The 16,995-nt window shown below is 33.6% G+C and overlaps 4 protein-coding genes and 2 pseudogenes across 4 annotated transcripts; 2 read left to right on the top strand and 4 right to left on the bottom strand.

Moving 5' to 3' along the window:
- Positions 1 to 2,586: 2,586 nt before the first annotated feature.
- Positions 2,587 to 3,633, bottom strand: LOC133834079 (uncharacterized; annotated as a pseudogene).
- Positions 3,634 to 5,666: 2,033 nt separating this feature from the next.
- LOC133834077 (uncharacterized) lies at positions 5,667 to 6,429 on the top strand (annotated as a pseudogene).
- A 20-nt stretch (positions 6,430 to 6,449) lies between these two features.
- On the bottom strand, positions 6,450 to 7,077 carry LOC133834078 (uncharacterized). The gene has a single exon (XM_062263586.1). It carries the CDS (start codon positions 7,075 to 7,077, stop codon positions 6,562 to 6,564), a length of 516 nt encoding a protein of 171 aa, XP_062119570.1. The 3' UTR covers positions 6,450 to 6,561.
- Positions 7,078 to 7,182: 105 nt separating this feature from the next.
- Positions 7,183 to 7,961, bottom strand: LOC133778474 (uncharacterized). The gene has a single exon (XM_062218420.1). It carries the CDS (start codon positions 7,854 to 7,856, stop codon positions 7,290 to 7,292), a length of 567 nt encoding a protein of 188 aa, XP_062074404.1. The 5' UTR covers positions 7,857 to 7,961; the 3' UTR covers positions 7,183 to 7,289.
- A 5,711-nt stretch (positions 7,962 to 13,672) lies between these two features.
- LOC133780121 (uncharacterized) lies at positions 13,673 to 15,282 on the bottom strand. The gene is made up of 2 exons (XM_062219997.1): positions 15,273 to 15,282; positions 13,673 to 14,055 (listed from the first exon to the last, which is right to left on the bottom strand). The coding sequence occupies exons 1-2, from the start codon at positions 15,280 to 15,282 to the stop codon at positions 13,673 to 13,675; spliced, it is 393 nt and encodes a 130-aa protein (XP_062075981.1).
- Positions 15,283 to 15,284: 2 nt separating this feature from the next.
- On the top strand, positions 15,285 to 16,266 carry LOC133780120 (uncharacterized). Its single transcript, XM_062219996.1, has 2 exons — positions 15,285 to 15,322; positions 15,630 to 16,266. Exons 1-2 carry the CDS (start codon positions 15,285 to 15,287, stop codon positions 16,111 to 16,113), a joined length of 522 nt encoding a protein of 173 aa, XP_062075980.1. The 3' UTR covers positions 16,114 to 16,266.
- Positions 16,267 to 16,995: the final 729 nt, after the last annotated feature.

Below are 16,995 nucleotides of genomic sequence, written 5' to 3'. Positions count from 1 at the left end.
TGGGTCGCCTGCTTCAATCCCCAGCTAGTAGCCTCCTTCAGAACCCAACCACCTGGGCCCGCGCAGCCCTTCTTCGGCCCATCACTTCCCATCCAGGCCCGCCAGCTATCCCAGGCCCAACCTCTTCAGCCTGCTCCATTCAGCCCATCACACCACCAGCCTCAATCATGCCATTTTTCCCTTGTTTTTCTTAAGCCCATAAATTGCACCTTGTCCCTTTTGTTTAAAAATACCACATTTTTACCCAAACTTTTCTACAAATTTTACCCCAAAATCATCATTACACCTAAAATTTACCCTTATTTTCCATATTATTATTAATTTAATCAATTTAAATTGATTATTTTAATACTTTCATTTTGGCTATAAATAGGGAATTTTCAAGACCATTTATGGGTGCTTAATTTTTTGGTTACCATCTTCTTTTCTACCATTTTCTCTCTACCATTCTCTCTTCCATTTTGGGGTTTTTCAAGAGCATTTTCAAGTATGTATTTTGTTTATTTTGTAATTTCTATTCTAGTTATGTGCTTCTAATTTTTTTCATAAGATTATTAAGATCATGATGAGCAACTTGTAACTAGGTAATATTTATGTTGTATGTTGATTTCCCTTGTAATGCAACAAAGTTTATGGATTTTTCTTCTTCATATATGTCTTTCATCTTTAATATCTCATACTTTGGATTGTTAGATAATATTGCACTTTGTTCTTCATTTTGCAAAAACATAATATTCTTTGTGTAAAATGTGTCATTAAATTGTACACATTCAATGCTTAGGACAAAAATATTATGTTTTGCCTTAGAAATAATGTTATTTGATTTTTTTTTGTTTCATTAGGTTGATTCACATTAAATACTTTGAAATTATACTTTTTGAAAAGTGAAGAAAAACCCTATCTTTTTAGAAGTAATTTGTGCTTAAAATTATAAATCTATTTGGAAAATTATAGTTTGACTTATTTTAACTATCACTAAAACTTGGGAATCAATATACTAATAAGTATTATTAAAATTACATTTTGTGGATTCTAGTATCTTAATACTCTTTCTTTTAACAACTATTTTCAAATCATTATTGGTTTATTTTTATTCTCTTAAATAGTTTTATTTTAAATCTTTTATTTTATGTTCATGATATTAAATCTAATTAATCTTTGGAGCTAGATTAGAATTTATTAATTTTGGTTTAAAAGAGTTTTCTTTTTTATTTTAGACAACTCCTTTGGGTTCGATCTTGTGCTTACACGAACACTATATTTCATATACGATTCGTGCGCTTGTGAGTGATAAATTTTTAAAACATATCTGTCTTGGGTCCATCAATTATAGGTCTATTTTGAAAATGATAATTTTATCTATTTCAACTATCAATAAAATTTGGGAATCATTATACTTATAAATATTATTAAACTTACATTTTGTGGATTCTAGTCTCTTAATAATCTTTTCGCACAAATCATATTTACAAATCCTTTTTACAAAGTTTACTTACTTTCATTTTAAGTCTATTTAATTGTTTTTCCTGTTATTTTCTTGAAACAAATATCATCAAAAATCTTTGGAGCTAGGATAGAGTTTTATTGTTTTGGTTTAAATTTGTTTTCTTTTTATCTTTTTAGACAACTTCTTTGGGTTTGACCTTGCACTTACACGACACTATAATATAAATATGATTTGTGCGCTTGCGAGTATAAATATTTTAAGACGTACCATTTTTTGTCCAACACGTACTCCCCTGTGTCAAAAACATAGAGCGGATCTCTAACAGGGATATCATCAAGGACAATAACCTTAAGATTTGTCTCTGGAACAAATGTCCCAACTTCACTTCGAGTTTCCCTGATACCAGGACATGGGGGAGAAATGTTCTCCTCAAATCGAACTTCTTTATTAACGTTGGGAGAGGTCGATGCATTTACTAAATAGTTCTTCTTAACCAAGGTTACACACAAAGGAATCATTTTCTCTGAAGATTTTGATGCTCTCCTGGTGAATGCATATCATTTTTCATAATGGTAGGTTTGAAGGGTTGTGAGAGGCATGTGTACGGGACCTCAAGTTTCAAGTCATAGACACATTTATCCACTTCAAGCTCTCGAACAAAATGTCAAGCAGTTGGATGTACGTCATACCCTTCTCCAAAGGTAGCACTTGATTTTCAGCATCCCTGAAAATCCACTCCATATCTTCTAGTTCCCAAACACGATTGTATGCAACAAATATGGAAATAGTTGAATCTGTATTGAAAAAAATAATTTAGTCAAAAATTAATATTATAAAAAACAACAACAAAAAGTTGAGTTCTATCGAGCTTAACCGAGGTGCATCTATCGAATCCTATTGAGGTACATCGAATTCAATAGAGGTGGACAATCTATGTGAAGGCAGAAAGACCTATCGAAGACCATTGAGGCATATCGAATCTTGTCGAGGTGGCATATCTAAGTAAAGGCATAAATACCTATCGAGGTACATTGAGGTATATCGAGCCATGTCGAGGTTCCTATTCCTTAAAAGCCATCGAGGCAAGTCGAGGTTCATCGAGGCACATCGAAATGCATCAAGGTTATTATTCCTTAAACCCATCGAGGCATGTCGAGTTTCATCAAAAATCATCGAGGCATATTAAAAACAAAAAAAAAATGCAGAGAAACATAGATTCAATCCAACCATGAAACAGTAAAATAAAACACGGATGCATAGACAGATCTGTTGGAAATAGTTCAAGCAATGTAAATAAACAATTTTCCTCACTACATGTAACGAAAATATACTTACCCATAAAAAATTTGCCTCTAGATCTCATCCCCAAAGTGGAAGTTACTTGCCTTTATAGGGTTCAACACTTGCCCAAAAAACAAATTCAAAACAAAGATTAGATGTGCTCCAAACTTATCATAGATTTAAAGAATAAATGGTGGATGCCCTATTTTTTTGAGTGAGAGAGCTTGGAACTTAGAGAAAACCGCGAGAGAGAGAGAAAGAAGACAATATAAAAAAAAAAAAAAAGAGAGAGAGAAAGAGAAGTTATGTTAGGGGAATTTTTGAATCAAGGGAAATACTAGCATAAAATGGTGATGTGTGCATAGCATGAGATATTTTTGATTTAGAACCCCTTAGAATGCATCAATACTCAATTTTTCACTTGATAAAAAGCTATAAATAATCACATCTTTCATTTCTCGTTCATTGAACACATATTTTCTAAACATCCCTTCTTTTATGAACCCAACCTTTTCCAATACCCTATGGAAGGCTTTGTTCTCAAACACAACCAAGGCTTTAAGCCTTACTACATCAGGGAACTCTTTGAACACTATAGACATGGCCACCTTCAGTGCCTTTGTCACTATTCCTTGGCCCCAATAGTCAGCTCCCACAACATTTTTCGTCCTCAAATGTCGGCTTGATCGAGATGTAGCCGATGGAAGTATCTTTGTCCTCTAAACATATAGACCGATGCCATGGTTGGGGCATGACCTCCTTCTCAAGGTATAACAAAGCTTCTTCCCTAGATGTTATGGTTCAACCTGGTAGCGTGTGACTCTTTCATCACTGTCCCATTTTAGCAACTCATCAACATTTGAGAGCCTAAATGCACGAAGGAAAATCCTTGGAGAACAGTCCATGGTTTTTTTTTACAATGAAGAATCCATGGTTTTGAATTGTTAGCTTTGTGTTTTAGATTTTTAAATTATTATTATTATATGTCATTAAAAGATAGAGATGATTAAGAATCTAGTCAGGTCCACCAATAGATGTATTTTAAATATTCGTGTTTAACGTGTTTGTTGGCAGATTCTAAGATTAAGTTTAATCAAGAGTGTTGCTATTTGGTACCTTAAGGTGTCCAACACTACATGAGGTGACACTCCAATATTGGTAGCGACACCCCATAATACTTATTAAATTATAATATTTGGGACCCGATATTAGATGTACCAATATCGATATGTCACCTTCTTGTAGTGTTGGGCAACAGTAGTGTCACTTATCAATTCTCTTTAATTAAAGACTATTACTATGAGCAATAAAGGAACCCAACACCACTTGACACAATATGTTGTTGATGTAATTTAGTATGAGATCCTACATATTTTAATTTAAAAGATCATATATAAGAGCCTATACTAAATTACATCAATTAATATAAGGTGGTGCTAGATGGCATGAGTGCCCAGTAACAATGTTCTTGTATAAAAGTTGGAGAATACTAAGTAATTGCATTGCTTTAAATAGGCATTTTTTATTGGTCAAATGAATACTACTGTGAATCATATTATTATTTTTTTTCATAATCTTATTATTAATTTTAGTTAAATATCACATTTGATTATTTATTTTTAAATAATCTATTTTTTTTAAAAGGATTTTAAAATATTTAAATAACAATTTTTATTTTACAAAACTTATTAAAAAAATTGATTTTAACTTGATTTTTTAGATATATAAAAACAAAATTAAAATCATAAATATATATGACAATTTTTCTATAGGGGCTTCACTTTAAGCCCTACCGGTGGGGCTCTAAGTGTTTCTCAATTCGTGAATAGTTTTCGGCGTGATTTTTTTATGACCGTGCATATTGTAGATATTTAGAGCATCTTGCAAATTTTTAGAAAATTACGAATAGTTTACTGTACCGAAAACTAGGTTCAAACATGTTGTTTTCCACGTGCATAAAAAAAATTAGTTACGTGTGCAACAACATGTTTGAACTTAGTTTTCGGTACTGTAAACTATTCGGAATTTTCTGAAAATTTGAAGAATACTCTAAATAGTTATAATATACATGGTCATACAAAAAAACCGCGATGAAAACTGTCCACGGGTTGAGAACACTGAAAGCCCCACCGGTAGGGCTTAAAGTGAAGCCCCTATAGGAGAATTCCTATATATATATTTCAAAATTGATCATTAGGTATAGTTAAAGGTAGTTTGAGTGCTAATTCTGGTTATGGTTGTATGTCAAGAAACCTCTTGGAGTATTGGATGTTGGAGAGTTAGGTTTTTGGTTTTGCTTCTTCTATTACCATTACGTAAAATTAAGCCAAGATTTGCTTGGAGTTTTGAGTGTGGAGCAATTTCGGAACTTGAGTTTAATGAGAGATAATTACAGTAAATTAAGGAATTAATCACGCTTTTGGTTGATGTCCAAGACCAACTTCCCCTTAGTCAAATTTTGTCCATGGGACTTGAAGAAGACTTTAGTTGATGTTTGGTTGGGGGTAATAGAATGAAAATGAACCAATTTTCATTTTATTTTTTTGTTTGGTTGTATTTTAGAGTATTAGAATGTTTTCCACCATTTTTGGTGGAATAGCTATTCCTTTTGAAAATGGAAGGAAAAATCATTCCAATGCAATAATTTTTTATCAATTTTTTTATATTAATTTTTATTCCATTCTATTCCTATTCATTTTCTCATTCTCATTCATATTCATCTATTTTCATTCCCTCCAACGAAACGGTACATTTAGTGTCAAGTTACAATGCTATTGACTACAAATATTACACTCCTTTCTCCCCACTCCAAGTAACCTAAAGGGACATGTCCAAAAGACCAAAACTATTATATTTATTATATATAAAACCCTTATATCCAAGCAATTTCTTTTGGCCACTAGTTAAGTGTATGCATATAAATACGAAGAAAATACATAACATCTTTACTCTATATTATCTTTTCACCTCCTTTATCATATTTTCCTCTCCACAAAGCTTATAATTTTCTTTAGCACTTGCTTTAGTTTATCAAACCAATAAATATGCAGGAAAGTCCTTTCTAAACAGATCATGGAACTTGTGAAGAAATTGGTGATGGTTTGTTAAGGATATCTTCTATCAACCTTAGGCCATTGGATCTTTCTGACATAGATACTTTCATGGTATGGGCCACAGACATAAAAGTGCCTATTTTTTGCACTTGGGAACCTTTCACCAGCAAAGAAGATGGCATAAACTACATCAGGGATAAGGTGATCCCACACCTCTGGTTCAGGGGAATCTGCATAGACAACAAGCCAGTAGGCTATGTTTTGGTGACTCCGAATTCGGGCAATGATCAATGTAGAGGAGAGCTTGGCTATGGTCTGGGTTCCAAGTATTGGGGTAAAGGAATTGCAACTGTGGCTGTGAAAATAGTTGCTGATACCATATTCAAAGAATGGCCACATTTGGAGAGACTTGAAGCTTTGGTAGATGTGGAAAACATAGGCTCTCAAAGGGTTCTTGAGAAAGCTGGGTTTCAAAGAGAAGGGAATCTTAGAAAGTACTTTTTGCTCAAGGGAAATTGTAGAGATATGATAATGTTTAGTTTTCTTTCTACTGATTCCATTACTTTATTATAGTTTCTTCAATGATGTCTTTCTTTCTATTTAAGTTTAACATTTGGTTTATAATAAAGAATAGTTATTCATGGACAAGCAAGGGACTTGGATTTTGGTTTTAAAGCCACAAAAATGGTTCTGTATAAGATCACAAACATGGCAATACATAAAAATATATATTAGCTTTATCTTGCTACTACCACTGTCATTTAAGCCAACTAAACAAAATCACGGAATCTTTTCTGTTGATAAGAAGCTATAGATAAACATGTCTCTGATTTGACCTTTACAGTAGCCATACTTCCTCAACATCCCTTCTTTTTGAAACCCAACCTTCTCTAGTACCCTTTGGGAAGCACTATTTTCAACTTCAACTAAAGCCTCAAGCCTTACCAAATCATGGAACTCATTAAACACCAAAGAGATGGCCATCTTTAGTGCCATTGTCACAATACCTTGCCCCCAGTAGTCTGCTCCCATAGCATAGCTAAGATGTGCCCTGCATTTGTCGTCACCAGATTCTGGCTTGACAGAGACATAGCCGATCGAATGGTCATCCAAACATATTGTCCACCGCCATGGATGAGGTATAGCAACCTTCTCAATGTATGTCAAGGCTTCTTCTTTAGATATTAGGGTGTTCCACCTAAGGTAGCGCGTGACTCTATCATCACTGGCCCATTTCAAGAAGTCATCTGCATCTGAGAGCTTAAATGGACGAAGGGAAATTCTTGAGGAATCCATGGTTTTGAATTGAAAGATTTTTGAGTTTGAAATGGTTTTCAATCTTAAATAGAAGATATTTTGGCTGATACAATGTCGTTTTCATTATGTGGGATTTTTGGAAAATGCAAGAAAAAGATAAAGTTCCATATTGAAATTTCAAATACATAAAGTACAACAAATGTAGGAATAAAATCAATCTTGAAACTTTCAAACAACTATAAATAGACATTTCAACAAGATATAAGATCACTAGACAAAAGACTATACATGACCATATCTCTTATTTGACCTTTATTAATGGTATACTTCCTTAGGACAGCTTCCTTTCGAAACCCAACTTTTTCCAAGACCCTTTGAGAAGCCTTGTTCTCTATTTCAACCGAAGCTTGCATTCTGGTCAAATCTGGGAACTCTCTAAAGCCATCAGAAGTAGCCATCTTAAGAGCTCTAGTTGTTATGCCTTGGCCCCAGTACTCAGCAGCCAAGGCATAGCCAACTTCGGCCCTACACTTGTCATCACCATCTCGTGGCATGATGATCATGAATCCGATCGAACGGTCATTGATGCATAGGGATCTGCAATAAGGGTGGGGAATGCAGAAGGTGTTGATGTAAAAAAGTGCTTCTTCCTTGGAAGTGAAAGTGTTCCACCTAGTGAACCTTGTCACTCTATCATCACCACCGTAGATGAGGAAGTCATCAACATCTGAGGTCCTATAGGGACGAAGTTTGATCTCCAAATAATTGGTTGCCATTTTCTTGATACCGATTGGCATTGGCAGAGTTACATCTGCCATTAATAATACTACTTGTTCTTTTGACCAAAGAAAAGCCAAAGGAGCTTGGGATTTCACAATAAAAATAAATATAATGTTGATAGCTTTAAAAAACAAAATCAGATACTGATATTGTTTAATTATTTAAATAAAAGCAAACGGGTATAAGATACTAATAAAATTTTATCAAATGGATTACAGTTGATTTCATAATGTACTTTTCTTATATATTCCATGCTCATTTCAGCCAAAAGATGTAAAATATGTAGTCAGGCTCGCCAAAAGCAATTGCCATTTTTAATTTACACGGCTGATTGGAAAAGCATCTAAATTGTAATATTACCAAATTATTCTTATTTATATATTTTTAAATTGTAGTGCCATTCCCCCCAATCAAAACAGAGAATAGTTTGTGAAAAGTAGCGTGTCAGAACTAATATGTAAAGTGTCAAAGTAAAAGTAATATTATTATAAGATATGGGTCGCGACATCAATATTAATTAATTTATTCCAAGCAACGCTAATTATCCAATGTGAAGGATGGTACTAAAAATGGCCCCTACATTTATATATGTTGGCTTGACCAAAACTCAAAAATATTTACACAAAATCATGTTTGAATTTTCAAATTATATATGTAAGAGGCATAATGAAAGGAACTAATCATTATTTTATTTGATGTCAAGATCACCAACTTCCCCTCAATCAAATTGTGCCCATATGAGACTGGAAAGAGACTATGGTGTTCAATGCTTGTAACATTTTCATTTCTTTTCAATCTTTTGGTCAACCAAGGCGGCTTATATTACAATTGTAAACTGATGACTTTATATACATACGTACTCCTTGCCCACCACTCCAAGTTTACTTAAAAGTGACATGTCCAAAAGACCAAAACTTTTTTAGTCTATCTACTTTACAACCCTTATTTCCAAGCAATTTCTTGGGACCATTATGTGCATGCGTAAGCATATAAAGACAGAGGAACCACACAACTTCCTTGATCTATATTATCTCATCTGTTTTGTTACATTTTCCTCTCAACAAAACATAGAATTTCATTAGTGCTTGTTTTAGTTTATCTAAAACCAATAAACATGGAGGAAAGTCCTTGCAAACCAGATCATGGAACTTGCCCAGAAGGTGGCAATGGTTTGCCAAAAATCTCCATCAATCTCAGGCCATTGGATCTTTCTGACATAGATGCTTTTATGGTATGTGTTAGGATTACAAAATTACACTTATAGTAACACAGTATTCAACAGTAGTATTTAACCAAATTTCCCAGAACTTAATCGTGTTACTGAAAGTGAATAAATGATAAACCCTAAAACATATTTCTATAAAACCTTTGCTAAATTAAAGAAAAAGATGAACATAATAGCGGAAGCACTAACCTGAAGCCATTGATGGAGATTGCAAGAAGAGTGATGGAGATTGAATCAAGGCAATTGATCTTCCAAGAAAATCACTTTCTTTCTCTGTGTATATCTCTGTGATGGGGAAGAAGAGAAAAAATGAAAGAATGCGTTTCTTGGGGACCACTTCCTATTTAAATAATAAACTGATTATTAAATCAGTTTTGGATATTTATAATTTGGCTCCTCATCAAATTATAAATACAACTTATGGTATCTACACATTATTTCCATGACATTTTAATACCTATGATACTTATAACATAATTGGTCACTTTATTTTTGTATCAAACATTATAATAGCATCATACATTAATACATATGTGCCCATAATAGGATTTTTAATCCAACAATCTCCCACTTGGGCAACATATGTTTCTTTATAAATGTATAACTTAATGAGCTCAAAATTTGCTATCATATAAAGATATTCTTTAACAATCTTGTCCATCAGCCATATCCATATAGGATCAAAGCGGTCTTTGTCATATTAATCATGACTAAACCCATCAATGGTCACATATACAAATACAGTCAAATGACATAGATCAATCATGGATGTGTAGCATGGAAATTACATGCCATGTGAACCAAACATGCCTATTTCCAACTGGTCCTACTTAAACTTTAGTGAGGTCAGAATCAAACATGACAAAACAGAGTGAATAAACTGAATACTTCATTCTGATCAGAAAATAAATAAATACATAAATGTCTGAAGCAAATAAAAAATACAAACTCCCACTAAATCATGATATCCTCAAACAATACAACACCCATATGAGCAGCATGCTCATGAAAGACCTTGGGTGGCAATCCCTTTGTGAGCGGATCCGCTATCATGGAGTTTGTTCCAATGTGCTCTATGGATATTTGTCCACTCTGTACTCTCTCTTTCACAACTAGGAGCTTTATGTCAATATGCTTTGACTTTGATGAGCTCCTATTGTTGTTGGAATACAACACTGCTGAATTATTGTCACAAAATAACTTGAGTGGTCTTTCTACATTCTCCAAAATGCGCAGCCCATTGACAAAGTTACGTAGCCATATTCCATGATTTGATGCCTCATAGCATGCTACAAATTCTGTCGCCATTGTGGAAGAAGCTACAAGTGTTTGTTTGACACTTTTCCAGGATATAGCTCCTCCAGCTAACAGATAAATATAACCTGATGTAGACTTTCTGCTGTCTTGGCACCCAGCGAAATCAGAATCAGAATACCCTACAACCTCCAAACGATCTGATTTCCTATATGTGAGCATATAATGTTTTGTTCTCTGGAGATATCTCATAACCCTCTTGGCTGCTATCCAATGGTCCATACCAGGATTGCTTAAATATCTACCTAACATGCCAACAATATACGCTATATCTGGACGCGTACATACTTGAGCATACATTAGACTCCCAACAGCTGATGCATACGGAATCTTTTGCATTTCTTGAATTTCAAGGTTACTTTTAGGGCATTGACTAAGACTGAATTTGTCTCCTTTAGCAACAGGGGTATCACCTGGTCTACAATCTTGCATGCCAAATCTTTTAAGCACTTTATCGATATAGCTTTTTTGTGATAATCCAAGAATACCCCGAAAACGGTCTCGATGTATCTGAATTCCTAATACAAAAGAAGCATCCCCAAGATCTTTCATCTCAAAATGCTTAGATAGAAATCTCTTGGTTTCATGCAATAAGCCTATATCATTAGTGGCAAGCAATATGTCATCGACATATAGAATCAAGAATATATATTTACTCCCACTGAACTTATGATATACACAATCATCAACAACATTCATCTCAAAACCGAATGAGATAATTACTTGATGAAACTTGTGATACCATTGGCGAGAAGCTTGCTTGAGTCCATATATAGATTTTGTCAATTTGTAAACCATATTCTTTGGGTCTCCTGACACAAAGTTTTCTGGTTGCACCATATAAATTGTCTCATCATTGTCGCCATTGAGAAATTCTGTCTTAACATCCATCTGATGTAACTCAAGATCGAGATGAGCAACAAGTGCCATAATTGTCCTAAAAGAGTCTTTCGATGAAACTGAAGAGAAAGTCTCTGTAAAATCGATGCCTTCTTTTTGAGTATAGCCTTTTGCTACAAGACGTGCTTTATACCTCTCTACATTACCATTTGCATCCCTCTTGGTTTTAAATATCCATTTAGAACCAATTGGTTTTGCACCTTCTGGTAATGGGACAAGTTCCCAAACTTTATTGTCTTGCATGGACTTGTACTCCTCATTCATGGCATCCATCCACTTTTGAGAGTTAGAACTTTTTATGGCCTGATGAAAGTTGATTGGGTCATCTTTCACCAATCCATTGTCATCCTCATGTTCTTGGAGAAATACAATGTAATTATCTGAAATAGCACTTCTCCTTTCTCTCACAGACCTCCTTAATGGCACCAGTTCTTGAGGTTGTTGAGTTTGTTCTTCTGGAGCAATTACCTCATTTTCATTTGGGGTTTGTTGAGGTTCCATATTCACTTTCTGATCAATGATAGGTGTAGGAACCTGAATATTGTCAAAAGTGATAGCAGAAATTGGGTTTGAATCCAATTCCTCTTCAAAAGAAATATCTCTAACCTTATTTCTCCCCCCAAACTCAACATCCTCGAAAAATGTTGCAGTACCTGTCTCAATAATATTTTTAAGTGTGGGATCATAAAACTTATAGCCCCTAGATCGCTCAGAATAACCAATAAAGTAGCTACTCACTGTTTTGGAGTCCAATTTCTTTTCATGTGGCCTATGAGGCCTTGCCTCAGCTGGACATCCCCAAATGTGAAAGTGCTTTAAACTAGGCTTTCGGCCTGTCCAAAGCTCATAAGGTGTTTTTGCAACTGCTTTAGTTGGTACTCTGTTTAGAATGTAAGCTGCTGTCTTTAATGCTTCTCCCCAGAGAGACTCAGGTAAGGTAGAATGAACAATCATGCTCCTTACCATATCCTTAAGAGTCCTATTGCGTCTTTCAGCTACACCATTCATGCTAGGTGATCCTGGCATGGTGTACTGTGGGACAATACCGCATTCCTCTAGGAATTTAGCAAACGGTCCTGGACGTTGTTCGCCTGAGCCATCATATCTACCGTAGTACTCACCACCACGATCGGATCTGACGTTTTTAATCCTTTTGTTGAGTTGATTCTCAACTTCAGCTTTATAAGCTTTGAGCACATCCAGAGACTGTGACTTTTCATGAATGAGATATAGGTACCCATAACGTGAGTAATCGTCTATGAATGATATGAAATATTGTTGACCATTCCATGATGCTGTAGGGAATGGCCCACAAATATTTGTATGAATCAATTCTAAGACATCTGTAGATCTGTTGGCACCTAATCTCTTAGTTTTGGTCTGTTTTTCCTTGATACAATTGACACAAACATCAAAGTTTGTGAAGTTAAGAGACTCTAAAATGTCATCCGCTACAAGACGCTCAACTCTACCTTTTGAGATATGACCTAAGCGCTTATGCCATAACGACGCTGAATTTTCCTTATTTAATTTGCGTTTAGTACCACGTGATTCCACATGCAAGGTTTCATTATAGGATGCAATTGTTTCTAGCAAATAAAGGTTGTCATAAGTATTCAAGTAACCAGTTCCAACAACATTTGAATTTAAAGACAAACTAAATTGATTGTTTCCAAAAGAACAACAATATCCAAATTTGTCCAATAATGAAACAGAAACTAAATTCCGTCTAAAAGACGGTACAACAAAAGTGTCTTTTAAATCCAAATAAGAACAAGTTCCTAATAACAACCTAAAATGCCCAATAGCTTCAACTTCTACCGATTTTCCATCGCCTACGAAGATGTGTCTTTCACCATCACTTGGCTTTCGGTAGCTCAGGCAACCCTGCATAGAAACACTTATGTGAGTAGTAGCACCAGAATCTATCCACCAAGTGTTTCTAGGTACAGAAACTAAATTAACCTCAGAACAAACCAACGTAAGAATCATACCTTTCTTTACACGCCATGCATGATACTTGGTACAATTTTTCTTCACATGTCCAGGCTTGTTACAAAAGAAACAACCATCTGAATCCTTCTGTTGTTTCTTTTGGGTTGGACCCTTAGCATCTTCATTCTCATATTTCCTTTTCTTGCCCTTATCTTTAGAGGCACTGGCCAAGTGAGCACTTTCAGTTTTATCTTGCTTCAACCTTTCTTCCTCTTGCACACAATGAGAAATGAGCTCGTTTAGAGTCCATTTCTCCCTTTGACATTTATAACTGACTTTGAACTGATTAAAATGTGTAGGAAGAGATACCAAAACCATAAGAACAAGCAAATCCTCAGAAAGCTCGATCTTAAGTGCCTTAAGTTTTGAAGCAATTTGGTACATTTCCATAATGTACTCCCTAACATTTCCTCGACCCTTCTACTTCATGGACATCAAGGAAGCCAGAAGTGAAGTCATTTCAGCCTTATCATTTCTAGCGAAACGTTTTTCAATTGCATCGAGGAAATCCTTGGCCTTAGTGATCTCTTCAGATTCAGTGCCCCTAAAGGCTTCTGGAATACATTGTTGCATGATCATTAGACTCATGCGATTAGAACGGTCCCACCTCTCAAAATCCAATTTTTCGCCAGGAGTGCTTTCTGCAGTGAGAGGTGAAGGTTGTTCTTGCCTTAATGCATAATCTAATTCCATGCAACCAAGATTTACAAGTAATTTCCCTTTCCAATCCTTGAAATTTGTCCCATTAAGCATGGGAATAGAGTTAATGTTGGCAGTTATTGTGGCAGGGTTAGATAAACTAGCTGAACATAATATACAAAATAACAAAACAAGCCCAAATAAGAATCCATATAAAACAAACAAATTCAAATAATGGTTAATGGTTAATCCCATCTCAAGATACCAAACATAACATTAATATCAAGTCTTTAGACAGTAATATTAATTGTAAGCGGTACTCTTGTTGTAGCAATCAAATATTAACAATAAATCATGTTAAACAATATGTCAATCTTTGGATAAACATAATACTTACATAAAAATAAATAAACTTTATAATTGTTACATATTTATTACTACAAATATGCATGAAACTCTGCCAAATATTAATTTACCTTTGGGTCAACTAATAAATGCATGAATTACATACACATAACTATCTAGATATTTTAATTAAATTAATCTACACAAAAGAGATCACTTTGGTGATATTTTGTTTAAATTAATTAATTTAAAATATAGATATTTTTGATAAAATCCAAAACCAAATATAAATTTAATTGTTACTGTATCACCATTTTATTATATATATATATAATACACAAGCCAACCATTATCACCGAAATTATATATATATATTTATATATATATAATACAGAAGCCAATGCGTAAAACAATAACAATAACAATTGTATAATATATATGCAGAAGCCAATCTATACAAATATGCACTGAAACCATATATATATATAAATCTATAAATATGCACTGTATCCATATATGCACCGAAGCCTCCATATCCTCCGTATAACCTCCATGAATATATATATATAAATATATATATAAAAGCATATACGAAATAAAAAAAAACAAAACAGTTAAACAGAAATTAGTTTCTGTTTATACAATCTTTATATATATATAAATATATAATTATATATATAAAATAAATATAAAAAATAAAAATAAAAAAAACTTAAACTTAATCGTAAACAAAAACGTAAACAAAATTTTGATCGACAAAATCAAATCTTTAATAATTTTCTTTAGAAAATTTCCAAATTTCTTTGAACAAAAACATCAAATCTTCTATAATCTAGCAAAGGTGGCTCTGGTACCACTTGTTAGGATTACAAAATTACACTTATAGTAACACAGTATTCAACAGTAGTATTTAACCCAATTTCCCAGAACTTAATCGTGTTACTAAAAGTGAATAAATGATAAACCCTAAAACATATTTCTATAAAACCTTTGCTAAATTAAAGAAAAAGATGAACATAATAGCGGAAGCACTAACCTGAAGCCATTGATGGAGATTGCAAGAAGAGTGATGGAGATTGAATCAAGGCAATTGATCTTCCAAGAAAATCATTTTCTTTCTCTGTGTATATCTCTGTGATGGGGAAGAAGAGAAAAAATGAAAGAATGCGTTTCTTGGGGACCACTTCCTATTTAAATAATAAACTGATTATTAAATCAGTTTTGGATATTTATAATTTGGCCCCTCATCAAATTATAAATACAACTTATGGTATCTACACATTATTTCCATGACATTTTAATACCTATGATACTTATAACATAATTGGTCACTTTGTTTTTGTATCAAACATTATAATAGCATCATACATTAATACATATGTGCCCATAATAGGATTTTTAATCCAATAGTATGGGCCGTAGACAAAGAAGTGGCTCGTTTTTGTACTTGGGAACCTTACACCTGCAAAGAAGATGGCTTAAGCTTCATCAAGGAGAAGGTAATCCCTCACTCTTGGTTCAGGGCAATCTGCATAGACGACAAGCCAATAGGTGCCATTTCGGTGACCGCGAATTCGGGCAATGATAAGTGTAGAGGGGAGCTTGGCTATGTTCTTGGGTCCAAGTATTGGGGTAAAGGAATTGCAACTGAGGCTGTGAAAATGGTTGCTGAGATAATATTCAAAGAATGGCCACATTTGGTGAGACTTGAAGCTTTGGTAGATGTGGAAAACATTGGCTCTCAAAGGGTTCTGGAGAAAGTTGGGTTTTTAAGAGAAGGGATTCTTAGGAAGTATGTTTTGCTTAAAGGAAAATATAAAGATAGGGTGATGTTTAGTCTCCTTTTTACTGATTATAATTCCAACACTGAATTATAGTTTCTATACCATTACCATTGCTATGTCTTGGATTGCATTAGTTACTCTGTTTCTTTTTCTTTTTTTTCTTGGTGACTAGTCTGTATTCTTTGTTGTACTTTTCAAGAAAAAAAATCTATGTTGTATAAAAACTTTAATTTTCATTTGTTTTTACTTAATATACTATTCCGTTGGGTCCAAGTAACATTAAATTGTAACGAGTTATGGAGGAAAAAAAGGGGATCGGATCAGGATAGGGTTAATGGGAAAAAAATCTTCTGTCCCAAAAAGCATGTCCCCACCCTGTCCCACCAACAAATTTAAGCCAACTGGATTATTCATTTATTAAGTACTTTAATGAAAAATTATAACGTTAACTAAGGTTAAGTGAATAGTTAACTTTCATCCCACAATTAGTGTTATATTCTCTCTCTCTCAGAATTGTAAAAGTCTCATTTTAATTCAATAACAATATCCTTCAAAGTAAATAATATTATATACAAACAAATTTCATTTTTTTCATCTCCTATCCTGCTGCTGCAGAATGATTTTTTTTTTCTGGGTTTCTCCTATTTTATTGAAGAAGAAGAAAACAAGTAAGCTCCATTTTCTATTTTCTTATTTTTTATTTTCTTTCTTTAAAATGAATATTCACATAGACTATATATTCAAATCACACGTATATATGATTTTTTTTTTGCTTTTGCTGAATCACACGTATATAGAATTATATATAATCAAATATTTTGTTTTATTCATTCGTTTTTTTAAGGATTTTATTTTATAAGATGTAGAAAATATCTTGTTTTATTCCTTGTATCTTATTCCTATTATATATATATATATATTAATTTTTACTTTTTAAAATTTTGTTATATTAGTTTGATTCTATATATTCTTATA

Source organism: Humulus lupulus, chromosome 5 (genome assembly GCF_963169125.1).
Source record: "Humulus lupulus chromosome 5, drHumLupu1.1, whole genome shotgun sequence".
NCBI classification, from domain to species: Eukaryota; Viridiplantae; Streptophyta; class Magnoliopsida; order Rosales; family Cannabaceae; genus Humulus; species Humulus lupulus.
Note: the sequence above shows the minus strand (reverse complement) of the source record. Positions and strands in the feature narration are given on the sequence as shown.

Bases quoted from the DNA above. Each gene is read 5' to 3' on its own strand.
- LOC133780120 (XM_062219996.1), top strand. From the start codon at position 15,285: ATGGAGATTGCAAGAAGAGTGATGGAGATTGAATCAAG. The intron at 15,323-15,629 runs GCAATTGATCTT...TGCCCATAATAG, and splicing joins GTGATGGAGATTGAATCAAG to GATTTTTAATCCAATAGTAT.
- LOC133834078 (XM_062263586.1), bottom strand. From the start codon at position 7,077: ATGGATTCCTCAAGAATTTCCCTTCGTCCATTTAAGCTCTCAGATGCA.
- LOC133778474 (XM_062218420.1), bottom strand. From the start codon at position 7,856: ATGGCAGATGTAACTCTGCCAATGCCAATCGGTATCAAGAAAATGGCA.